Here is a 27,582-nt window from a genome sequence, read left to right as displayed (position 1 = left end):
TACTCCGAAAGGAACCTAATTGGTATACAGTCTGGACCAGAAGACTTATTAAGTGTTTTCAGTTGCTTCACTACTCCGAGGATATTTACTTCTACTTTATTCATGTTGGCAGCTGTTCTCGATTCGAATTCTGGAATATTTACTTCGTCTTCTTTTGTGAAGGCATTTCGGATGGCTGTGTTTAGTAACTCTGATTTGGCAACACTGTCTTCGATAGTATCTCCATTGCTATCGCGCAGAGAAGGCATTGATTATTTCTTGTCGCTAACATACTTCACATACGACCAGAATCTCTTTGGATTTTCTGCCAGGTTTCGAGACAAAGTTTCGTTGTGGAAACTGTTACAGGCATCTCGCATTGAAGTCCGCGCTAAATTTCGAAACCGTGTCATTGTTACAGTGCAATGATGATCTATCAAAAGTTCGTCTTTTTGGTACAATTTGCATATTAAATTTCAGATAATAAAATCCGTAGATGCAGTCTTTAGATAGTGTATACCGTACACGGGAACCATGTCGCTATGTCGAAGCCATAGCACAGCTGATAGTATCCCGAGTTCTTGAGCTGTAAAGTAAAGAGTAGCAAGTTCTCATACGTCTGCTTCAAAATGTATTTTTGCCTTTTGTTTTCTAAAAGATTCGAGTTTTTCTTATTCATTTGATACACGTATTATCTCAAAAGTCGACGTTATTTGTTACAAATAATGTATCTGCTGCAATTCTCGTTGCAAAGGCCAATGAGTGGACTGGAATATTTCCCCAGTTACCAGAAATCTTAACAAAAATGCCAGAGTATCTGTGGAAGTAAAGACAAGTTACACACTGGAAGTTTTCACTATTTTGAAACTTTGTGAAAATATACAGGGTGTTACAAAAAGGCACGGCCAAACTTTCAGGAAACATTCCTCACACACAAAGAAAGAAAATATGTTATGCGGACATGTGTCCGGAAACGCTTACTTTCCATGCTAGAGCTCATTTTATTACTTCAAATCACATTAATCATGGAATGGAAACACACAGCAACAGAACGTACCAGCGTGACTTCAAACACTTTGTTACAGGAAATGTTCAAAATGTCCTCCGTTAGCGAGGATACGTGCATCCACCCTCCGTCGCATGGAATCCCTGATGCGCTGATGCAGCCCTGGAGAATGGCGTATTGTATCACAGCCGTCCACAATACGAGCACGAAGAGTCTCTACATTTGGTACCGCGGTTGCGTAGACGAGAGCTTTCAAATGCCCCCATAAATGAAAGTAAAGAGGGTTGAGGTCAGGAGAGCGTGGAGGCCACGGAATTGGTCCGCCTCTACCAATCCATCGGTCACCGAATCTGTTGTTGAGAAGCGTACGAACACTTCGACTGAAATGTGCAGGAGCTTCATCGTGCATGAACCACATGTTGTGTCGTACTTGTAAAGGCACATGTTCTAGCAGCACAGGTAGAGTATCCCGTACGAAATCATGATAACGTGCTCCATTGAGTGTAGGTGGAAGAACATGGGGCCCAATCGAGACGTCACCAACAATGCCTGCCCAAACGTTCACAGAAAATCTGTGTTGTGACGTGATGGCACAATTGCGTGCGGATTCTCGTCAGCCCACACATGTCGATTGTGAAAATTTACAATTTCATCACGTTGGAATGAAGCCTCATCCGTAAAGAGAACATTTGTACTGAAATGAGGATTGACACATTGTCAGATGAACCATTCGCAGAAGTGTACCCGTGGAGGCTAAACAGCTGCTGATAGTGCCTGCACACGCTGTACACGGTACGGAAACAACTGGTTCTCCCGTAGCACTCTCCATACAGTGACGTGGTCAACGTTACCTTGCACAGCAGCAACTTCTCTGACGCTGACATTAGGGTTATCGTCAACTGCACGAAGAATTGCCTCGTCCATTGCAGGGGTCCTCGTCGTTCTAGGTCTTCCCTAGTCGCGAGTCATAGGTTGGAATGTTCCGTGCTCCCTAAGACGCCGATCAATTGCTTCGAACGTCTTCCTGTCGGGACACCTTCGTTCTGGAAATCTGTCTCGATACAAACGTACCGCGCCACGGCTATTGCCCCGTGCTAATCCCTACATCTAATGGGCATCTGCAAATCCGCATTTGTAAACATTGCACTGACTGCAAAACCACGGCCGGCCGCGGTGGCTCTGCGGTTCTAGGCGCTGCAGTCAGGAACCGCGGGACTGCTACGGTCGCAGGTTCGATTCCTGCCTCGGGCATGGATGTGTGTGATGTCCTTAGGTTAGTTAGGTTTGAGTAGTTCTAAGTTCTAGGGGACTGATGACCTAAGATGTTAAGTCCCATAGTGCTCAGAGCCATTTGAACCATCTTTTTGCAAAACCACGTTCGTGATGAACTCTAACCTGTTGATGCTACGTCCTGATGTGCTTGATGCTAGTACTGTAGAGCAATGAGTCGCATGTCAACACAAGCAGCGAAGTCAACATTGCCTTCCTTCAATTGGGCCAACTGCCGGTGAATCGAGAAAGCACAGTACATACTGACGAAACTAAAATGAGCTCTAACATGGAAATTAAGCGTTTCCGGACACATGTCCACACATCTTTTCTTTATTTGTGTGTGAGGAATATTTCCTGAAAGTTTGGCCGTACCTTTTTGTAACACATTATATATATAACAGATTTCTGCATCAGTACCCTGTTTATTTTGCCGCCACTTGTTTAGAAGGTTCACACCATCATCTTCACGTGGAGAACTGTTTAGTGATATGGCTAAGTGTTGTCGTAGAGTAGAGACGTCTTTTCATAGTAGCACACCAAGGTTCAAATGGCTCTGAGAACTATGGGACTTAACTTCTAAGGTCATCAGTAACCTAGAACTTAGAACTACTTAAACCTAACTAACCTAAGGACATCACACACATGCATGCCCGAGGCAGGATTCGAACCTGCAACAGTAGCAGTCTCGCGGTTCCAGACTGTAGCGCCTAGAACCGCTCGGCCACCCCGGCCGGCAGTACACCAAGGGCAGAGTAGGTTATTTTGCGTCTCTTCCTAGTCATAAAAATTGTTTATTTACAAAAGGCACTTTTGAGGTACAATTCTCTGTCAAAAATTCATATTTTTAACCCGAGAAGTGCGTTTTCTAACTAAACAATTTTTGTCATTAGCAAAAGACGCAAAATTACCTACACTACCACTTGTTTGCTACCTTCAAAATAATTGTGTATTCTTCACCAACACCAGCCATGTAAGTAAACAATTCTCCACCTGAGGATGATGGTATGGACCATCGAAACATTCAGTGGCAAAATCAACAAGTGACTGATGCAGAAACTTTTGTTTGTATTATGAATTGGCAAATTGACTTTAGACACTATGCTTGAACTATATTAAATTTAAAACAGAATAGCTTCTACTAGTATGTATCTCTGATCGCTGTGGAGAACTGTGAAGCGTTCCTCTACCAGAAATTCACTGTTTAAGCCGTCGAGGAGTCAAGAATCTTCTTCGCGCTTTGCTCCACTCTTCTTCGACCATTGCTGACACAGCCAAATAAAGCCGACAACTGCCACTGGAGAGCGTTGCCAGCTCGTCCAGTGTGCCAAAGGCGCTGTCCCTCATAATGGGGGGTGTCGCATCCATGTCCACATCAACATTAGTTGCCTTCTCCAGTGGAAGGACAGTTTAAGGGCGAGGTGAACCCTGCGCAGGGTCCTGGTGACACAGCTGGTCGCAAACAACTGGGTGCACACTGCCTAGAATGGCTGACCTTTCTACCCTACACGTTTCCCCAATACTATAAAGAGGGGTACGTCAGACGTGCTGTCCCCTCCACCATCCTCCACACCTATAAATCCCTCATCCGCCCTATCCACTGCTACACCCACCCTACCTGGATCTCCACTCCCCCTACCTTTTACAAATCCCTTCAGATCCTCGAACGCCACACTCTTCATCTCGCCTATTGCATCCGTCTCCCCTCCCCCACGGAGATCCTGTACGATCTTATTCTGTACCGCCACCTCCTCCTTTTCCTTGAACGGATACGGATCCTCTACACCTCCCGTAAACTCGATCCCCCTCACCTGCTCATCTCTCCCGCTCCCGTCCGCTGCCGCGCCTGTATTCCCACATCCCGCCCGGTCTCCATCTCTCCACCCTCCTTACCCTCTTCCAAGGTGGCTTCCGCGTCTTCCCCCTCCCTGATGATGCCCTCCTCCCCTCCATCTACCCCTCCTATCAACTTTGATCCTCCCCTACCACTTCCTGTGTTTTTTCCTCAGGGCACCCTCTCTCCCTTCTCTCTCCCTTCCTCCCCCGGGCTTCCCCTACCACCCATACCTTCATTCCTTCCCCATCTCCCCTCCCATTGGCGCTCCGCTCCGCTCTCCCCTCTCCCTCCCCCACCACCTTCTTCCCCTTTTGGCAGGTCCCCGGACTCGCACACGTTAAGTGCACATTCGCGCGCCAGAGATCGTCGCCATCGGTTTCGTGTGCGTGCCATCGTGTTTGTGCCTCAGTGTTTTTCGCCGCCCACGCTCCATCGTTCACGTGTCGTCTCCATCACCAGTGTCCGTGTTCAGTGCTAACAGTTTCCTTGGTTGTCTTCACGTGTGAACGGCTACGTGTTTTTCGTTACTGCGTCTACTGTTTTTTGTCCCCCACTATGTTCTGTATATTCTGTGTCTCCATTGTTTTTCTTTTGTAAAACCTGTGGCTGAAGAACAGCGTACTGTGCTGCTGCCATCCCACCTTATGTAAGGTGTTAAATAACAATAAAGGCTGCTACCCACCTTGACACGCCGCTGCATGCTGAAGCCGTTGAGGTCAGAGTAGAACTCAGGGGGGTCCCCGTTGCTGATGTCGGTGACGAGCCGCATGAAGAGCTCCGTCTCCCGGTTTCTGGGGGGCGCACCCAGGTCCACAACCACATCCAGGCTCACACCCTGTAAGGAAAAAAAAAGACATGAGTAGAGGCCAGGCTGACAGCTGTGCAGCTAAGCACACTGGACTTAACATCTGAGGTCATCAGTCCCCTAGAACTTAGAACTACTTAAATCTAACTAACCAAAGGACATCACACACATCCCTGCCCAAGGCAGGATTCGAACCAGCGAACGTAGGAGCAGCGCGGTTCCGGACTGAAGCCCCTAGAACCGCTCGGCCACACCGGCCGGCTACACATTGCATTTTCAAGAGAAACTCTGAAAGTTTGTTTTTTTTTTTTCCCCAAACATTCGATGTGCGAACCATGAGTGACCCGGCAGACGTCAGTACGGTAATCGAACTCTTGCCACACCCGTCCCAGCACGGCATCTTCGACTGTGGCACTCGCTTCCGTATTCTCTCCCGGAGCTCTGCTACATCACGCGGTAGAGGCGGTACATACACCAGATCTTTAATGTGTCCCCACAGGAGAAAAGCCACACGGAGTGAGATCTGGTGATCCGGGACGCCATTTCGTGAAACAGCTGTCCCCTTCTGTAGCACGGCCGATCCATCGATGCGGCAGCTCCGTTCGGCAAATTACCAAACTACGCTGTGGCGGTATATATGAAAAAAAACTTTCAGGGTTTCTCTTCAAAATGACATATGTATGATATCTGTACATTGGTTCTTGTGCAATAAATAATTGTAAGTGTTCCCGGATTTAACGCACACCCTGTACACTTGAATGCAGTTTTCCTCTTTTTTTCATGCAGACAAAATCGACAAGTTTTTCTTTTTTCAAGCATGTCCGTTGGACATGAAAGTGTCATCAACTCGAACTAAAAATGTATTGCCTTGTCTAACAATTTGTCTTCCTCTACAGATGAAATAATATTTCGTAGCTCTTGGGGCAGGTTGGAAGTTGCCAGTTCGAATTACACGAAATCGTGGACAAAATATAGAGAAACTCTTTCAGGAAATCAAAATGTGATACGTTTTTGTTTCTTCAAAAAGTCCATAAAGAATACTTGCGTTTGATCCAGCCACAGCCACCATGTCGTAAAAAACTGTCAACGGCCAGCTCCTTGTTTTACGATTAGCAGATTAAACACTGACTTCATATTTAGTGTGTCTATTCGATGTTCGCCTGCCTGGGTTACTTCCCTCCAAGTGGACTCTCCCAACATTCCACTGTTTCGTTTTTCTCAGCCAGCGTCAGTAGTATCGTTGGCGTGTGTCGTTACGTGTTGACGTGAGCGTTTAAGTTTAGTTCCTTCGGTCGTTTGTTTGGTTTTTGTCACTGTTAAAATGCCAACCATTGAAGAACGTGTCATTTTAGTCGAACAAATGTTCAAAGCTGGCGGTAAATACACAGTTTCAGTTCGCCAAACATTTAATTCAGTTTTCCCGGAGACAACACTCCCACATCGCGATACTGTGCGACATTTGATTAACAAATTTCGAAGTAAGGGTTCAGTGACAGATGCACCGAGAAGTGGTCCTCCTAGCGTTTTTTCTGAGGATAAACTACTCGATATTTCCGATAAAATGTCCATCGATGTTATTGTCGGAACGGCCCACACAGTTGTAAGGAAAAAATTAGAACTTTCCCCATACAAAGTGACAGTCGTGCAAGAACTGAAAAATACTGATCATGGCAAGAGAACACGTTATTCTCAATGGTTCAAAAATTTCGTTCAACAAAATGGAAGGCATATTCTTAATGTAACTTTTTTCACTGATGAGGCGCGGTTTCATTTATCCGGGTACATGAACTCGCAAAATTCTCGCATGTGGAGTACAGCAAATCCATTGTGTATTCATGAGGCACCACTTCATTCTGTGAAAACAGGAGTTTGGATTGCAATTTCTAGACGTCGGATTGTGCGTCCCATTGTTTTTCAACGAAACAATAAACACACAACGATTCTGTACCCATTCATAGGAGTACTTGTGTTAAGTGAAATACTGAACGGTTATTTTCGACAAGATGGTGCAACCGCGCATACAGCTCGCGTTTCAATGTCACTGCTTGCTGATGTTTTTGGTGATCGCGTAATTTCACAGGGACTTTGGCCTCCACGATCGCCTGACCTAACACCACCTGACTTTTCCTTCCGGGATGCAGCGAAAGCAACTGTCTATAAAAACCGTCCGGAATCCATCCATGAATTGAAATCTGCAATATCCACTTTCACTGCTTCTGTTACAGAAGAAATGTTACAGCTTGTGTTTGGCAACATGATTAGCCGAATTGAATTCTGTATTCAGCAACAGGTGGGACACTTTCAACATTTAAAGTGAAAATTTGTAGGTAAAAATGAATATTCAGTAAATTAATAACTTGTCTTTCACTGAGTTTCATTTCGGTATATTCACTGCGGCATACGGCAAGGGCGGCTAACAATCATACGGGACTGCGGAGAGACTTTCTGAACAAATCGTACTACAGAATGTGTGGCCCCATCACATCTTTTGCCGGAGATGTAGGCGTTGTAATTATATGCATTATGTGCATCTATCTGCCAGGCGGATGACTTTGGTGCCATATTTTGCGGGTTGTTTGGGCATATATATATATATGTAACAATTTGAATGGCCAGTAGTGTATTTGGGACTGTTAGCAAATTTATAGCTCTGGAGTGTATTTGACAGCTGATGAAACTTTGTTGCCTGTCAAAGGTCGGGTTAAATTATATATATATATATATATATATATATCAGTATCCACAATCACCTCTGGCCGTAATAACGGCCTCGATACGCCTGGGCATTGAGTCAAACAGAGCTCGGATGGCGTGTACAAGTACAACCGCCCATGCAGCTTCAACACGATACCGCAGTTCATCGAGAGTAGTGACTGGCGTATTGTGATGAGCCAGTTGCTCGGCCACCATTGACCAGACGTTTTCAGTTGGTGAGAGATCTGGAGAATGTCCTGGCCAGGGCAGCAGTCGAACATTTTCTGTATCCAGAAAGGCCCGTACAGGACCTGCAACATGCGGTCGTGCATTATCTTGCTGAAATGTAGGGTTTCGCAGGGATCGAATGAAGGGTAGAGCCGCGGGTTGTAACACATCTGAAATGTAACGTCCACTGTTCAAAGTGCCGTCAATGCGAACGAGAGATGAACGAGACGTGTAACCAATGGCACCCCGTATCATAACGCCGGGTAATACGCCAGTATAGCGATGACGAATACACGCTTCCAATGTGCGTTCACCGCGATGTCTCCAAACACGGATGCGACCATCGTGATGCTGTAAACAGAACCTGGATTCATCCGAAAAAATGACGTTTTGCCATTCGTGCACCCAGGTTCGTCGTCGAGTACACCATCGCAGGCGCACCTGTCTGTGATGCAGCGTCAAGGGTAACCGCAGCCACGGTCTCCGAGCTGATATTCCGTGCTGCTGCAAAGGTCGTCGAATTGTTCGTGCAGATGGTTGTTGTCTTGCAAACGTCCCCATCTGTTGACTCGGGGATCGAGACGTGGCTGCAGGATCCGTTACAGCCGTGTGGATAAGATGCCTGTCATCTCGACTGCTGGTGATACGAGGCCGTCGGGATCCAGCACGGCGTTCCGTATTACCCTCCTCAACCCACCGATTCCATATTCTGCTGACAGTCATTGGATCTCGACCGACGCGAGCAGCAATGTCGCGATACGATAAACGGCAATCGCGACATGCTAAAATCCGACATTTATGAAAGTCGGTAACGTGATGGTACGCATTTCTCCTCCTTACACGAGGCATCACAACAACGTTTCACCAGGCAACGCCGGTCAAATGCTGTTTGTGTATGAGAATGAAGTTTCAAACTTTCTATCCTCATGTCAGCACGTTGTAGGTGTCGCCACCGGCGCCAACCTTGTGTGAATGCTCTGAAAAGCTGATCATTTGCATATCACAGCATCTTCTTCCTGTCGGTTACATTTCGCGTCTGTAGCACGTCATCTTCGTGGTGTAGCAATTTTAATGGCCAGTAGTGTACAATTGATCGAAAATTGGCCTCCCCAATACCGAAGCGCAAAACAACGAGGTCACGGGCTCCCTCGCAGATCTCAATATGGCTGCAAAGGGCTGTGAGTCTAATCACAGCGTCCACTTCACGCACATTAGTGTCTTTGTATGCTATACTTTACTTTAGTTCAATAGCAGAACGCATTTTCGAAAACGTTTCATTTGTATGAATGACAATCGTCTCAATCACGTCGTCGGTAAAGAAAAAGCGGCAAACTTCTCCTGACCTTGGTTTTTTTCCCCCACAGGACCTTGTATCTTGGATTGCCGTACTCTTATGATGTTAGATGCTGCTGGTTCGCGTCCTAGAACGTACAGGAAATGATGACGTTGTGAAACATTTATTTGTTCCGTAGTAAGAAACTGGAAGATAACTCTCATCTTGGTTAAAGGCGCTACAGTCTGGAACCGCACGACCGCTACGGTCGCAGGTTCGAATCCTGCCTCGGACATGGATGTGTGTGATGTCCTTAGGTTAGTTAGGTTTAAGTAGTTCTAAGTTCTAGGGGACTTATGACCACAGCAGTTGAGTCCCATAGTGCTCAGAGCCATTTGAACTCTCATCTTGATTGTCGTGGTCAACGCGTAGCTGAGCTCGAACTATCAGTAGGCAGCTGTCGAGTGATAAGTCTGCTTCCTCTAGAACTTCTGTCACGCTATCGTTATCCGATTTCTTCCCGTAATGGGGCATTTTCTACTTCAAATATTTCTCGAATAATTTCATCACCGCGATCATCATCATCATCATCATCATCATCATCGGGAGTCATCGTCATTAACTGTTTCATCATCAAGATCGACGATAGAAAGGTCCTCATTCGGAATGTAGTATTCATCTGAATCCACTTCCGAGTCGGAATCTTCTAAGTAATCTTGGGATAGTGCGAGGGCTACAATTTTTTTCGACCGATTTGAAACGTATTTCGGACCTTCCACTGCAAACCTGTAGGGAAATCATCATCATCATCATCATCATCATTTAAGACTGATTATGCCTTTCAGCGTTCAGTCTGGAGCATAGCCCCCCTTATACAGTTCCTCCATGATCCCCTATTCAGTGCTAACATCGGTGCCTCTTCTGATGTTAAACCTATTACTTCAAAATCATTCGTAACCGAATCCAGGTACCTTCTCCTCGGTCTGCCCCGACTCCTCCTACCCTCCACTGCTGAACCCATGAGTCTCTTGGGTAACCTTGCTTCTCCCATGCGTGTAACATGACCCCACCATCTAAGCCTGTTCGCCCTGACTGCTACATCTATAGAGTTCATTCCCAGTTTTTCTTTGATTTCCTCATTGTGGACACCCTCCTGCCATTGTTCCCATCTACTAGTACCTGCAATCATCCTAGCTACTTTCATATCCGTAACCTCAACCTTGTTGATAAGGTAACCTGAATCCACCCAGCTTTCGCTCCCATACAACAAAGTTGGTCGAAAGATTGAACGGCGCTCAGATAACTTAGTCTCGGTACTGACTTCCTTCTTGCAGAAGAGAGTAGATCGTAGCTGAGCGCTCACTGCATTAGCTTTGCTACACCTCGCTTCCAGTTCTTTCACTATGTTGCCATCCTGTGAGAATATGCATCCTAAGTACTTGAAACCGTCCACCTGTTCTAACTTTGTTCCTCCTATTTGGCACTCAATCCGTTTATATTTCTTTCCCACTGACATTACTTTCGTTTTGGAGATGCTAATCTTCATACCATAGGGAAATCACGAAAAAAATATTTTAACGATTTTTAATGGAGACATTTCTACCACTGCAACAAGTTTGCATAGTAAATTTGATTAAGTATGTGAATAACGGAATAATTAAAATTGAAACTTAAAATTGGCGTTGTTGCAATTTTTTGTCCCGCTGTGCATACAAAAATATTAACCGTAGTGTAGAAACAAAACTTCCAAACAAACTAATGAAATGTTCTGACAAAGAAAACAAAACTCTTGGTAGTGGGGAACACCGGTCAAGCAGGGCGACAATACTACTGGGAACACGTGGTCGGAGAGACCGGCAAAAGCTGACACTTTTAGGAAGCCAGGTCTGTCAACCAGGAAGAGAATGCACATTTTCGGAACACGGTCTCACATGCCGACAATATGCAACAAAAAATCTACTTACTGCAAAACATGGATGTGCCGACAGTGAGTTGTTCGCCAGCTGCCCTTCCGGACCCAACAGAAAATTACGCAGGTTCTCCCCTCCCTCGGGCAAATAAATGGCTCTGAGCACTATGGGACTTAACATCTGAGGTCATCAGTCCCGTAGAACTTAGAACTACTTAAACCTAACTAACCTAAGGACATCACACACATCCATGCCCGAGGCAGGATTCGAACCTGCGACCGTAGCGGTCGCGCGGTTCCAGACTGAAGCGCCAAGAACAGCTCGGCCACTCCGGCTGGCTCCCTTGGGCACCATGCGGCATTGTTAACGTCAACTAGGGCGGTATCTCAGACCGATGTTCCGTTCAGAGGGTTAAATTTAGTGACTTGGCTTCCCTGTACGAGGTGCATTCAAGTTCTAAGGCCTCCGATTTTTTTTCTCTGGACTGGAAAGAGATAGAAACATGCGCATTGTTCTAAAATGAGGCCGCGTTCATTGTCAATACGTCCCAGAGATGGCAGCACCGTACGGCAGATGGAATTTTACGGCGAGATTGAGAATTGTTTTTAATACTTACAATGGCGACGTTTTCCTTACTTGAACAGCATGTAATCATTCGTTTTCTGAATTTGCGTGGTGTGAAACCAATTGAAATTCATCGACAGTTGAAGGAGACATGTGGTGATGGAGTTATGGATGTGTCGAAAGTGCGTTCGTGGGTGCGACAGTTTAATGAAGGCAGAACATCGTGTGACAACAAACCGAAACAACCTCGGGCTCGCACAAGCCGGTCTGACGACACGATCGAGAAAGTGGAGAGAATTGTTTTGGGGGATCGCCGAATGACTGTCGAACAGATCGCCTCCAGAGTTGGCACTTCTATGGGTTCGGTCCACACAATCCTGCATGACGAACTGAAAATGCGAAAAGTGTCATCCAGGTGGGTGCCACGAATGCTGACAGACGACCACACGGCTGCCCGTGTGGCATGTTGCCGAGCAATGTTGACGCGCAACGACAGCACGAATGGGACTTTCTTTTCGTCATTTGTGACAATGGATGAGACGTGGATGCCATTTTTCAATCCAGAAACAAAGTGCCAGTCAGCTCAATGGAAGCACACAGATTCACCGCCACCAAAAAAATTTCGGGTAACCGCCAGTGCTGAAAAAATGACGGTGTCCGTGTTCTGGGACAGCGAGGGCGTAATCCTTACCCATTGCGTTCCAAAAGGCACTACGGTAACAGGTGCATCGTACGAAAATGTTTTGAAGAACGAATTCCTTCCTGCACTGCAACAAAAACGACCGGGAAGGGCTGCGCGTGTGCTGTTTCACCGAGACAACGCACCCGCAAATCGAGCTAACGTTACGCAACAGTTTCTTCGTGATAACAACTTTGAAGTGATTCTCGTGCTCCCTACTCACCTGACCTGGCTCCTAGTGACTTTTGGCTTTTTCCGACAATGAAAGACACACTCCGTGGCCGCACATTCACCAGCCATGCTGCTATTGCCTCAGCGGTTTTCCAGTGGTCAAAACAGACTCATAAAGAAGCCTTCGCCGCTGCCATGGAATCGTGGCGTCAGCGTTGTGAAAAATGTGTACGTCTGCAGGGCATTTACATCGAGAAGTAACGCCAGTTTCATCGATTTCGGGTGAGTAGTTAATTAGAAAAAGAGACCTTAGAACTTGAATGCACCTCGTATTTCAGGAATCACTGTAGCCATTGACATGAAACTTTTACGGGACATTAAACCGTGTGTTCTGAGTCTACTGAACTACAATAATTGCATATAGGCCACTGCTTTCGAAAATACCATCTTTTAATTACACGGCTAAAATTTGGTGTACTTTTTTGTACGGTATACTAAATAATTTTAATTATACATAACATTATGTTCCTCTTTTAGTTCAGTAGACTCAGGATATGTATGTTATTACTCCTTGAAAATTGGAATACTCTACTCGAAGTTGGTTTCTAAGATTTAGGGAAAAAGTTTCAGGAACGGTTTCTGAAGTTTCAAAAGGCTGTAACTCACTTAATATATACTGTATATCATTTTCTTTATCCTTTCTCTTCTTCTTTCTGGACTCCTTAGTGGCCAACTGTGCTGCAGAGTCTGATTTATAAATGCGAACCTTGTCCATACGTCCAAGGTTTCTCTGATGCAGTTTGCTCCAGGATTAATTCTCATATGCTGTAGCACGTTCACCCTACCAATGTTGCCACCATTAAAAGCAATAACAGCATCACTGACCCCCACTTTAGTGTCTTAATTCCAACAAAAACATTGTTTGCCACACGAGTCCATATAAGATTATCGAACTACTGATTGGGATTTTGAGTCTGACCATGCAGACACTTCTTCAGTAATTCAGGATTTGTCAGGTCTCTGTAAATAGGTTTATGTGATATCCATGAATGCTCCTGGGACGGAATGTTTATGGCTGTATGAACTGTTTGAGTACTGGGCATTGCGGTAATTGCACCACGAATCAGATCCAGAAGGCAAAGGTGGTGTACTGGTTTTTCATTAGTTGACAGTCTGTGGAAGAAGGTAGCCCATATTGCCTGCTTCATTTTCAACAAATCCTCAGTATTATTTCTAATGCCCATCCCATACTACTGCTGTAGTTCATCAATCATTTTATCCGTCAGCCTGCCTCTTATGGTTTTACCATCAGAAAGTTTATTGTCTCTCAAACTTTGTTTCAACTTCCTCAGCCAGGTGCCCATCCTCTTCTGGACATGACCAACACATTCCAGTTTTGTGTTAATCTTCTCACCGTAAGGCTGAGCGGCTACTACACTGTTATATGCTTCTGAGTCTCTTAGTGTAACACACTCCCCTTTCGTTCACAGACGGACTAAAAATTTCAGTAGCTGCAGAGGTCTCCATACCACCACTTGTTCCTCCATAATTTCTGTCAGAGGTATGCCCTTCTCCATTCCTGATTTACACTTAAAACAACGTTTGGTTAAAATCTGGAAATCTATTACCTTTCCAGTATCCACACTGGTCACTGTAGCAACAGAATTCTTAGAACTGTAGCCGCACTTCTGCCAAGTGCCATCAAAAGCTACTGGCGCGTCAATCGTACCATCATTTATTTCAACAGCTTCGTTTGCAGCACCCTTCATTGACTCATGTGCAAATGATTCCACTGCAGCTCCAATAAATCCTAAATACTTGTCGATTTTAAAAGGTACGCATGGCATATTCGTCACGGCACACATTGTGTCTGCTGCAGTGTGTCCTTTGCCAATAGCCCTCAATCCATAAAACCACCTAACATTTACTTCAAAATAATTATCTTTGCACTTATCAGAATTCCAAAATGAATGAGTATATTTACAACTGGCACAAGTAATGATAATTTTCCTGGCTAGTCCATTTGATACCTCACTGACTTCATGTCAACTAACTGGCCCTCCATATATTTTACAACACTCACTTTCACCTAACACCCTTGTTAGGATGTGTAAATCTATCAGAATATATAACTGTGTATCACAACGTTTGATTTTAATCGTCGAAGCACTAATGGGTGTTTCTCCAGATACTGACGAGTTTGCCTGTATTTCACTGTCTGTAGCTTCACACCCCACATGTTGAACACAGTGTTTCCCTTTATTCGAAAATCTATTACCATGAAACCTACGTTTCTCAAAAAACCGTTTTGGCATCATACTTTACTTTTGGAGAGATTTACATGTTGCTACACACCAGTGAAATCAAGGACACAGTAAAACTTCTGCTCACACACACCTTTATTCTCACACGTCCATTTTACAGTTACCATTGAAATATATCCGCTGCAGAGGGCAGCACAACGTACAGACTTAACAGAAACCAACAGATGGCGTAGGAGTCTTCATTCCCCGACATCCTCCCCACCCTGGTCCATCTCGAGGGGGATGACCAGCTGGACCGGTCGACAGATCTTCATACCATCTGGCTGGCGGAGGATGATGCACCGTATTTTACTGTCTCTGCCATGCCGCACTTCTTCTACCACAGCCCTCTTCCACAAGTGCCGTGGTTTGCTGTCTTCTTGGAGCAGAACAACCTCTCCAATTCTCAGTTTCCTTTGCGAAGGGTATCCCTTTACTTCATGATATTGTCTTAGCAGCAGGACGTATTCTGTCTTCCACCTGCGCCAGATGTCGTCATTGACCTTTTGTCTGAGTCGGAACTCCTTTGCAAGGTCCTTTCTAGTTGCTGGCTCTGGCTCACATGGAATTGTTACTAAGTTCCCACCATTTAGAAAGTGAGCTGGCGTCAATGAAGTGTCGCTCTCTCCTTGAGTGATGGGTCGTGAGTTTATTGCGGTTTCTATGCTGATCAAGGTGGTGTTTAAGCTCTCTTCATCCACCTGGGAGCGACCAAGAACTTTCCTCAGGCAGCGCTTGACTGAGCCTACCATGCGTTCCCACCAGCCTCCCCCTCGCAGCTTGTTTTGTAAGGAGCGAAGACGCGCTTCAGCAGTTGTGCGGTTGCAGGAGAGAGGCATATCCTTCTTTCGAGGCAAAGATACAACTCTGCGGCCATATTCCTCACAGTATGATTCTCGGAATTGCTGATAAATAGGGTGGTCCATGGGTTTTAATGCTCGCTCTTGATGTTCTGTTATCCCGATTGTCTCCAGGTCCCAAAATCGGCGCACTGACTCATCAGATATATCACTGCAGCTGCCCTGAATAAAGTTGACAGTTGCTCTGTTGATGGCGGTGCTAGGTCTGTTTCCACTGAGAACATATCCAAAGATTGTTGGGAGAAGAACCAATGATGGTGATACCTTGATTGATTGTTCCAGAGTCACGATTCTCCAGTAATAATCAGCTCCAATCAGGATCTCAATAGGTAGATCTTCACTGTCTCTTTTAGGATCTGCGAGTGGTGTACCACCCCTCAAGGCCATATCTCCTACATCTTGTGGCACTGTTGGTTGCTGTGAAAAATTATTTGTGCTTTCAAAGGCTGTTATTGATATGTGGGAATTAGTGAAGCAACCCATCATATTAAACTGCACCTTCTTCCTTGAGAGTGATGAACTGTAACTGGATTCGAAAGTAGTTATCTCGAGAGTAGTGCTTCCAATGACACTTAGTTGGAGAGATTCGATCAGTGAATGGTGAATGAAACTCGATTGACTCCCTGTGTCCAGGATGGCACGTGTCTGTTTGCTCTTACCAGTGGGTCCTGTGATACTCACACGAGCAGTCTGCAGGTATGTGAAGTTAGAAGTCATAGTTTCAATTTTATTTACTGTTGTGGTATGGCTACTACAGATAGAAATGTGATGCTCCCCCTTACATTTCGCACAGGACGCTTTTCCCCGTTTGAAACACTGATTTCTGTTGTGGCCACGTCTCAGGCATAGAAAGCAACGGTTCATTGTCTTGAGGGTGTCGATTCTTGCCTGCAAGCTTGCAATCTTTTGGCAGTCTTGGCCCCAGTGCCCTCTTTCGCCGCAATACACACAGAAGGGCTCTGAATTCTGTTGTTTCTTCTTGTCCCGCTTCGTTTTAACCTTTACATGGAAGGCAGATGCTGTTGGTACGTAATTTTCGCGTGATACAGTATCTCCACGAATTTTGCGTGTGTTGATAGCTCCTTCCACCTCTTCATTTAAGAACTCCATAAGGTGGGTGAGGTTCCCTTCTTCAATCTTTTGCCTTCGGGCATGAACAAGCCAATTTTTGCAAATTTCTTCAGGAAAGGCTCGAAGAAGTTTGGGTGCAAGCACTCTCCCATAAGAGTCCACATTTTCTCCTAGAGATCGTAGTGCTTGGATGCGCTTATGGCACTCAATGTAGGTGGAATTGAGAGCCTCTGGACTGCCTGAAGCCGAAGTGTTAAGATTCTCCAAGAAATCCAGGTGACTTTGAATAATTCTGTTCTTATCCCCATATTTGGAATTCAAAATTTGCTTAGTCTGCTCATATGTATCAGCTGTAACAGCAATGCCATCGACCAAGTCCTTAGGTTCCCCATCAAGGTAACCACGGAGGAATACATGCTTGTTCATTGTTGACACCATCGGATTCTCGTCTATGGAAGCTGTGAACTGCTCCCAAAATCGAGGCCAAGCTTCTATGTCCCCTGAGAATGGCTGCAGTTTGATGGTAGGCAATTTTATGTCCATACAGGCGTGTTGTTGAACCGCTGACGTCGCGTTTCTGTCTCCTGATCGCGCTCCTCCTAGAAGGCCTTTCGCCCTTCGGAGGGCCCGTTTGCATTTATCAGTATATTCCTCACAAGCTTCCGTGTCGGCTTCGTATTCAGAGTCATCCAGCATGTCCTGTATTGTATCGTTGAGTCGGGTCAACTCTTCTACTGTTTCCTGAAGGCGTTCCTGGAAGTGTTCTACTTCTTCTGCAGCTGTAGAACCATCGAAGGCGTTTATTTGGCTGACGAAACGCGTCGCATTCGATCGCAAGGTCGTCCGCTTCCGGCGCAGCCTCCCCAAGTTCGTAGCTACTGCTTCTGCCATGGTGAGTTGGTGGTTTTGCTTTCTGTCGCGAGAGTGCGTTCAAGGTCAAGACACCCCGTCAGTTGGATGCTATCGCTAAGGGATGGCGCTGTCCTGCAGTGTGGACCGGTAGCAGCCCCCTAGTGGTGTTTATAGTTCTCAACAGATGACGCGACCGTGCAATTTTCAACTTCCGCGACCTTTAGTAGTGGTCGCTGTTGCTAACAGATGGCGCTGCAGTCTACCAATACTTTAGCAAGTCCCATTTGTGCTTTGCAAATAATACGCCAACTGCCCTCTATTGCTCTGCCACCAACAAACATGCACCAAGTAACATCACATACAAATCAATCGCCCCGCAGTGTCCTTTGCTACAGTTTCAGAGCAATGCCGCAACTTATCTGTGTGAGCTGAACGTGGCGTGACGTGACCGGATGTTGAGATTGAAGTCGCTCAAAACCTTCTCCGCCGGCGTCGAGTCCTCTTTAATGTGTAGTAGCACTCTATCTCTTCATGTTCTCCCGGGTTTCGGCACCAAAATGTTGCTACACACCAGTGAAATCAAGGACAGGGTAAAACTTCTGCTCACACACACCTTTATTCTCACACGTCCATTTTACAGTTACCATTGAAATACATCCGCTGCAGAGGGCAGCACAATGTACAGACTTAACAGAACACCCACAGATGGCGTAGGAGTCTTCATTCCCCGACAACATACAACGCGTGTTTATACTATGAAACGATACGATACTGTTTTTGTCAGTGCTACCAATACAAACACGTAATTTAACCTTTATAACACAGCAATCCACAGCCTTCTATATAAAAAATTACCGATTTTATTTGTTCTTGAAGTAATGCACGTAAAAATTTTAACATTTTCAACTGGTGTAGATTATATTTAAGAAAATAAAATAAAATACTTCCCATGTGAGTTTATACGTGATATATATATCTTTTTATTCGGAAAATTGAAAGTTTTATAATGAGATAAAAATCCTAAAATGTGAAAAAAATATTTCTGTTCTAACTCCTCTTAAAGGGACACCGTATGTCCTATGCCGCCAAAGTTAAATTATCGAATTTTGTGACCCATTACCTAGGACACTTTTTAAGACACCAGCTTACAGTTTTCCATAATAATTGAATGCACCTTTCTAGATACACTGAACTAGAATTATTACTAAAATTTTATTGTGGGGCATGGTTTTTTTTTCAAACAATCAATAATTTGACAGAATTTTATAACTAAATGAACATAAAAACAAAACACCTCAGGATATTTTAATTACTCTAGTTCCATATGTGTTGAATCTCATACCTGGCAAGCTGTGAAAATTTCATGTCTCTACCAACAGTAGTTTTTTTTTTAGAAAACGCAACATTCATTGCAAAAAATGTAGTTCAGAGATATTGAGGTTTAAAACTTTATTACAAATTCTTATACAGACTTACATTTCTGCGTCTTTTATGCGCTAGAATTGCCCTGGCCCATACATAGTCTGTCTCTTCTTCAGTGTCACAGCAGCCCATTGCTTGCCTCCTTTTCTTTCTTGCTTATTTTTGTCATTTGCTTCTGGTACACGAAGCTCATCCAGTTCCCACAGTCCTTTAGCTATGTTCTGTCCAAATCTTACCCCTAACGTCTCCAGAACCTTCTCATAGTTCCCACCATTAAACGTTATTACAGCATCAGACACTGCTAACTTTACTCATAAGGCCAATTTAGGCATACGGCACCACACAACATTATTGAAGGACTTATTCACATTCTGGGTCTTCCCATTCAACACTTTTTTAGTAGCTCAGGATTTGCCAAATCTCTGTAATAGTTTTGATTGCCTCTATTACTGCCAAAGGAAGAGAATGTTTATGTGCACATTCATCCAGTGTGCCAGAAAATTCTGCTTGCCTATATTTACACCGAGTGTTTGGTGGAGGTGGACACAAAGCATGACATGGCTTTTCATTGGTTGATATTCGACGAAAGAAAATACTTAGAAGAAAATGCAGGTCTCACATACCTGTTAACCACAAATATGCATTCCTTGAAGTTACTTTTACGGTTAGTCATTTTCTTTGTGTAGAAAAAGCAATAGAAATTATCTTACTACAAAAATTTCCAATTATCACACTACTTTCAACGAAAACTAGTATCATAAACAAACGACTGATTTTTTATTCGTAATGCGAACTTCTGAGATGTAGCAGTAGGCACAAAAGAAAGCAATTCACAGCCTTGTAGACTGTGCAGTTCCCAAGATAGCCGCGAAACTTGACAGTCACACGTCAACATTCAAAATATTATTTTAAGATCTCACAATTGCCTGATTTTAATGTATTATATACCAAAATGTTCAGGAAAGTCCAAAGTACATTATGGAGTACAAAACAGAAAATGTCAAATTTCAACGAATTTCACGTACAATGCTCCCTTGCGAGAGCCAGTCCTGACTAAACTCTACAATCTGGTGAGCAAGATGATGAGACAGGCGAAATACCCTCAGACTTCAAGAAGAATATAATAATTCCAATCCCAAAGAAAGCAGGCGTTGACAGACGTGAAAATTACCGAACTACCAGTTTAATAAGCCACGGCTGCAAAATACTAACACGATTTCTTTACAGACGAATGGAAAAACTGGTAGAAGCGCACCTCAGGGAAGATCAGTTTGGATTCCGTAGAAATGTTGCAAGACGTGAGGCAATACTGACCCTACGACTTATCTTAGAAGAAAGATTAAGGAAAGGCAAACCTACGTTTGTAGCATTTTTAGACTTAGAGAAAGCTTTTGACAATGTTGACTAGAATACTCTCTTTGAAATTGAGAAGGTGGCAGGTGTAGAATACAGAGAGCGAAAGGCTATTTACAATTTGTACAAAAACCAGATGGCAGTTGTAAGAGTCGAGCGGGACGAAAGGGAAGCAGTGGTTGGGAAGGGAGTGAGACAGGGTTGTAGCGTCTCGCCGATGTTATTCAATGTGTATACTGAGCAAACAGTAAAGGAAACAGAAGAAAAATTTGGAGTAGGTATTAAAATCAATGGAGAAGAAATAAAAACTTTGAGGTTTGCCGATGGCATTGTAATTCTATCAGAGACAGCAAAGGACTTGGAAGAGCAGTTGAACGGAATGGACAGTGTCTTGAAAGAAGGATATAAGATGGACATCAACAAAAGCAAAACGAGGATAATGGTATGTAGTCGAATTAAGTCGGGTGATGCTGAGGGAATTAGATTAGGAAATGAGACACTTAAAGTAGTAAAGGAGTTTTGCTATTTGGGGAGCGAAATAAATGTGATGGGCGAAGTAGAGAGGATATAAAATGTAGACTGGCAATGGCAAGGAAAGCGTTTCTGAAGAAGAGAAATTTGTTAACGTCGAGTATAGATTTAAGTGTCAGGGAGTCGTTTCTGAAAGTATTTGTGTGGGGTGTAGCCATGTATGGAAGTGAAACATGGACGATAAGTAGTTTGGACAAGAAGAGAATAGAAGCTTTCGAAATGTGGTGCTACAGAAGAATGCTGAAGATTAGATGGGTAGATGACATAACTGATGAAGAGGTACTGAATAGGATAGGGGAGGAGTTTGTGGCATAACTTGACTAGAAGAAGGGACCGGTTGTTATGAGACGTTCTGGAGCATCAAGGGATCACCAATTTAGTATTGGAGGGCAGCGTGGAGGGTAGAAATCGTGGAGTGAGACCAAGAGATGAATACAGTAAGCAGATTCAGAAGGATGTGGGTTGCAGTAGGTACTGGGAGGTGAAGAAGCTTGCACAGGATAGAGTAGCACGGAGAGCTGCATCGAACCAGTCTCAGGACTGAAGAGCGCAACAACAACAATGTCCTCTTAGTATAGGGTGACCATATTTCTGGGAGGTGAAGCTGGGACCAGTTTTGCAACTGCTCACTCCTGGCGACGCACCAGTGGCTTGTGGGCCGGCTGACTCACCTCGGCGAGCGGTCCCGCGGCGTGGTAGATGCGCGCCGTGTGGTCGATGAGCGAGGGCGGCCGCGAGACGGTGCGCAGCTCCGAGGCGATGGGGCCAGACGTGATCACGATCAGCGGCGGACCGTTCTCGCCCTCCTCCCCCTGGCCCAGGATCTGCAGGCAGGCGCCAGCACAGTATAAGGGCAGGGCTCCAGCCAAAGCAACAGCGAAGTCATTATGAACACACACACACTGATGAGCCAAAACATTATTACCACCTGCTTAATACAGGGTTATGACAAATGACTGAAGCGATTTCACAGCTCTACAATAACTTCATTATTTGAGACATTTTCACAATGCTTTGCACACACATACAAAAACTCAAAAAGGTTTTTTAGGCATTCACAAATGTTCGATATGTGCCCCTTTAGTGATTCGGCAGACATCAAGCCGATAATCAAGTTCCTCCCACACTCGACGCAGCATGTCCCCATCGATGAGTTCGAAAGCATCGTTGATGCGACCTCGCAGTTCTGGCACGTTTCTCGGTAGAGGAGGTTTAAACACTGAATCTTTCACATAACCCCACAGAAAGAAATCGCATGGGGTTAAGTCGGGAGAGCGTGGAGGCCGTGACACGAATTGCTGATCGTGATCTCCACCACGACCGATCCATCGGTTTTCCAATCTCATGTTTAAGAAATGCCGAACATCGTGATGGAAGTGCGGTGGAGCACCATCCTGTTGAAAGATGAAGTCGGCGCTGTCGGTCTCCAGTTGTGGCACGAGCCAATTTTCCGCGGGCTACACGTGAAACTTGCCCGCACGCGTTCAATCGTTTCTTCGCTCACTGCAGGCCGACCCGTTGATTTCCCCTTACAGAGGCATCCAGAAGCTTTAAACTGCGCTTCTATCGCCGAATGGAGTTAGCAGTTGGTGGATCTTTGTTGAACTTCGTCCTGAAGTGTCGTTGCACTGTTATGACTGACTGATGTGAGTGCATTTCAAGCACGACATACGCTTTCTCGGCTCCTGTCGCCATTTTGTCTCACTGCGCTCTCGAGCGCTCTGGCGGCAGAAACCTGAAGTGCGGCTTCACCCGAACAAAACTTTATGAGTTTTTCTACGTATCTGTAATGTGTCGTGGCCATATGTCAATGAATGGAGCTACAGTGAATTTATGAAATTGCTTCAATCATTTGTAATAGCCCTGTACAGTATAACCTCGTTAGCGCCAACTCGCATAAGACGAACTCGCGGTTAACGCGAAAAAAATATTGGTCCCATCAGGAATACATTATTTCTTATGGTATGTTTTATCGGTTAACACGAATTTCGGTTAAGGCGAATTAAGAACTCTGTTTCAGTTCCAAGCGTAACTAAATTTCACTGTAACACAGACTTCCGGCCTTCGAGTATTCTAAAGCGTAATTTTTTTCCCGTAATGAATGTAGGAAATGTAGCTACAAAGCTAATTATACTTACTGTTGACTCGTTTTTAATGTACTATAGCCGTGCTTATCACCTCAACAATCAGCGTATGCTGTTCATTGTGAGACATTCAGTAATGTGTGCAGCAGCATGTAGGAACGTACTCAGTGCCAGATTTGACAGGTGCTCAGTTAGTCGTAGCCGTATCGAGTTGGAATACTGAACAAAAACTACAGTTGTTCATGTTCATGTTCATGTTCGCAAACAACGATGGAATCTGCTGTGTCCTACCTACTCGTCAAATATGGGATGCCTAGGAAACCTGCTTTCTCGGGTCGCTAGACAACAATTAATGAATTTTTAATACAGGAAGATAAATGACAATACTTAACTTTGAGAATTTAAGTGGGGAGTCGCAAGCAATGGGTGACAGACAAAATCAAAACATATCTTCAGTATAAACAACTCCCAATACGAGCGGCCTTTGAAAAGTCCACGCAAAAGTAAAAACTACTTACGTGTTTAGGGTAAACCTTTTTTATTTTTCGACATTGTCTCCTTTTAGACTCATGCACTTCGTCCAACGCTGTTCTAATTTGTTTATCCCTTCCGAATAATAGGAATTGTCCAAGTCTGCAAAATAGCTATTAGTTGCTGCAATCACCTCCTCGTTTGAATAAAATCTTTGCCCCGCCAGTCATTTCTTCAAATTGGGGAACAAATAGTAGTCTGAGGGAGCCAAGCCAGGAGAATAGGGGGGGGGGGGGGTGTGTGAAACGAGTACCGTAGCACGAGAAAATGGCAAAGCGGAAACAGAAAGCTCAAAATGTACAGTTAAAGCTCAAGGTTCTAGATGAAGTGGACTTTGGTACCAAGGAAACAGAAATTGCAGAGCAGTTTGGAATACCTAAATCTACTTTATCTGCGATAATTAAGAATCGAGAAAAAATTATTAATGCTCCGGCATCAGCTTCTCGAAACAAATCTAAACGACTTCGTACCGCCAAGTATGAAAACATCGACACGTTACTGCCAGAATGGTTCAGTCATATACGTGCATCTAACATACCTTTAGCTGGCCCTGTGATTCACTCAGATGCAAATGATATTGCTAAAAGATAGAGACATCGAAGACTTCCGTTGTTCTGCTGGTTGGTTGTATCGCTTCCAAAAGACACATTCAATTTCATCTGTATACATTTGTGGTGAAGCAAATAAAGTTGAAGAGAGTGCGAACAGCTGGTTGCATGAATTCAAACCGAGTGAGGGAAAAGTATGCCTCGTGTAATGTGTTTAACATGGATGAAACTGGATTTTTGTACAATCTTTTTCCAAATCACACCCTGGGGATAAAAGGTGATAGGTGTCACGGTGGAGCACGAAGCAAACAACGTGTGACCGTTGTACTGCGTTGTAATGCTGACGGCAGTGAGAAGTTCCGTCCCTGGGTTATCGGTAAATCCGAGAAACCACGTTGTTTTAAAAACATAAATATGGACACTTTACCTTGCATCTACTCTCACCACAAGAAAGCTTGGATCGATGGCACATCATTTCGCAATTGGCTTCTTCGTTTCAAGAGTCGAATGGTTGCTGAAAATAGACATGTTCTTCTTACATTGGACAGATGTACTGCCCGTAACGTTCGTGATCTGAACCTATCCAACATAAAGGTTCAGTCTTTTCCACCCAACGCCACAAGCCGCCTTCAGCCTTTGGACCAAGGCATAATCTCTCTCATAAAGAGAGCTTATCGTAAGCGACTTGTAAGAGCTGCAATTCGCGCTGCTGAAAACAATAGTGCAACCACAAATTGGAATCTGCTTGACGCAATAAAAGCCATCGCAGCAGCGTGGAACTCAGTATCGCCACATCACATAGGGAAGTGCTTTAACAGAGCCTGGAGACATAGCAACACTGAAGATGTCCACGAGTTAAAAGATGCCACTTTACCTGATAGACAGTTCTGCAGGACGTTGCGAACCCTGGGATTAGTTTCGAAGAAGCCATTAGTGTAGATGACGATGTTGCCGTATGTGCTTCTGTGGGATCGGATGTGCCAAAGCCGGTCGGTGTGGCCGTGCTGTTCTAGCCGCTTCAGTCTGGAATCGCGTGACCGCTACGGTCGCAGGTTCGAATCCTGCCTCGGGCATGGATGTGTGTTGTCCTTAGGTTAATTACGTATAATTAATTCTCAGTTATAGGCCACTGATGACCTCAGAAGTTAAGCCGCATAGTGCTCAGAGCCATTTGAACCATTTTTGATGTGCCAAAAGCTGTGAACGAGGTGCAAGAAGGGCCATCAGAAGAAAGTGAAGAAGAGAATACAGGTACCATTCCACCTACCCCTCAGGAGATGTCTACAGCCTTGGACTGTTTAGAACGGTTCGCTTCAACATCCGGCGTCACCGCTGGGTTTACGGACGCTATCATTACAATTGGTTGTGAAATTTAAAAATATTATGGTTCCCATGAACGTCAGCGAAACATGACCGAATTTTTTCCAAGATAGTAACCTACATAATTTGTGAGTACTTGTAATTTTACAATCACTTTATAGTGTTATAAGTCTACAATAACGTGATTCATAGTTTAGTGCATTACACTTTAGTGTACTGGTGTACATGTATACTTAGGCCGGCCGGTGTGGCCGTGCGGTTAAAGGCGCTTCAGTCTGGAACCGCGTGACCGCTACGGTCGCAGGTTCGAATCCTGCCTCGGGCATGGATGTGTGTGATGTCCTTAGGTTAGTTAGGTTTAATTAGTTCTAAGTTCTAGGCGACTGATGACCTCAGAAGTTAAGTCGCATAGTGCTCAGAGCCAACCATGTATACTTATTAAAATCTGTGTTTTTCGCTTAACACGAATTTCTTTAACACGAACTCCTGATTTTTCGGTCCCTTTCGATTCATGTTAAGGAAGTTTTACTGTAGCTTGTCTGTCCGCCTTTAGAACGAAATACATCACCGATACTACGTATCAGAGATAAGACAGCAGTTCGTTGGCACGTCTATGGAGGTATGTGGCACTAGGAGTCCACGCACAGGTCGCGTAATTCGCGTAAATAAAGGGCCGCTAATTTGTGTACGCGGTGATGGCGCCCGATAGCGACCCAGGTGGCTTCTGCAGGATTGACATGGCCGAGACATCAATGTCAGTTCGCTATAATGCTCCTCAAACCACTGTGGCGCGGTTCTGGCTCCGAGACAGGGGCACCTATACTGCTGAAAGATGATATCGTCCTCGGGGAAGGTATCCAGCGTGAAGCTATGCAGGTGCTTCGGAGCTGTCGGCGTGTCTTCGATTACTACTACAGGTCCCATCCACGCGCGGGAGAATGTCTCCCACACCATAATACTGCTCGCGCCTGCGACACCTATTTTTCACTGTCATCATCATCGGTGTTCTGCCAAAAGGCAGGTTTTGACATGGTAGTTCTCCAGGCTGTCCGCTCTTCTGCCATCCTCTTCAGGTCTGCATAATTTCCTCTTCCCTTTATGTCGTCTATCATCTTGTATCTCCTTCAGTCTTCTCCCACAAACCAGTCCTTCCAAAGCATCTGCTAGCAAGCACCCCCTTCTCAATGAATGTCCCAACCAGTTCTTTTTCCTTTCTCTTACAACCTTCAGCAGACATCTTCTCTCACCAACCCTTTCCAATACTCTTTCATTACTCACTCTTTCCATCCAGCTTATCCTCTCCATGCTCCTCCACATCCGCATCTCAAATGCTTCTAACCTTTTTTCATCCTCTCGTCTCAGCGTCCACGTTTCTGCCCCATATAGTGCCACACTCCAGACAAAACATTTACCAAGCCTTTTCCTTAGTCCTTTATCTAATTTGCCACATAAGAGTCTCCTCTTTCTGTTGAATGCCTCCTTCGCTGTGGCAATTCGAGTTTTCACCTCCTGGTGACCTCTCAAGTCTTCAGTTATTGTGCTTCCAAGATATTTAAATGCACTTACTTGGCTAATGGTAGATTGTCCTATTTTACTATTGGACAGTCTGCATCTTGTACTGATGACCATACTCTTTGTTTTTGCTGCATTTCTTTGAACCCCATATTCCACACAAGCTTCATCCAGATATTTCAGCATGTTATACACTGTCCGCTCACTTTCTGCCACTAATACCATCTCATCAGCAAATCTTATACGTTCTATTCTCTTTCCACCAATACATATTCCTCTTTGCCCATCTAAGCTTTTCGCAATAATCTCTACAAGGTATAAGTTAAACAACAGTGGGGATAGGCAACAACCTTGTCTAACACCTGGTCCAATGCTGCTTCCTTCTGAAATTTCATTTCCAATCCTTATCTTTACTTTCTGGTGTAAATATAGATTCTGTATCAGTCGTCTCTCTTTCCAGTCTACTCCTTTCCTCTTCAAAATATCCATCAGCTTATTCCACTGAACTCTGTCAAAAGCCTTTTCTAAATATATAAAAACACAAAAGATTTCTCTACCTTTTTCCATATATCTTTCCCCTTTAGTTCTTAACAGGCCAACAGCATCTCTTGTTCCTTCTCCTCTTCTAAATCCGAACTGCTCCTCTGCAATCCCTCTATCTAGCTTCTCATATAGCCTTCTTTCAACATTCTCAGCAAGACTTAAGCTGCATGAGAAATTAGACTGATAGTCCGGTGTTCCTCACATTTTTTAGAGTTTCTCTTTTTCTCTAGTGGTATC

General features: G+C 44.6%; 1 protein-coding gene across 3 annotated transcripts in view; it reads right to left on the bottom strand.

Annotated features, from left to right (window-relative positions):
* The window catches only part of LOC126108851 (alpha-mannosidase 2), an 880,291-nt gene that overhangs the window by 73,833 nt on the left and 778,876 nt on the right, over positions 1 to 27,582 (bottom strand). For all 3 annotated transcript variants that reach the window (XM_049914220.1, XM_049914219.1, XM_049914218.1), the window contains exons 14-15: positions 21,479 to 21,631; positions 4,774 to 4,926 (exon numbers count right to left, since the gene is read on the bottom strand). In XM_049914220.1, the coding sequence (XP_049770177.1) occupies positions 4,774 to 4,926; positions 21,479 to 21,631 (306 nt within the window). The remainder of the gene's footprint in view (positions 1 to 4,773; positions 4,927 to 21,478; positions 21,632 to 27,582) is intronic.

Source organism: Schistocerca cancellata, chromosome 11 (assembly GCF_023864275.1).
Source record: "Schistocerca cancellata isolate TAMUIC-IGC-003103 chromosome 11, iqSchCanc2.1, whole genome shotgun sequence".
In the NCBI taxonomy this organism is placed as follows: Eukaryota; Metazoa; Arthropoda; class Insecta; order Orthoptera; family Acrididae; genus Schistocerca; species Schistocerca cancellata.
This window is presented reverse-complemented; position numbering and strand designations above follow the sequence as displayed.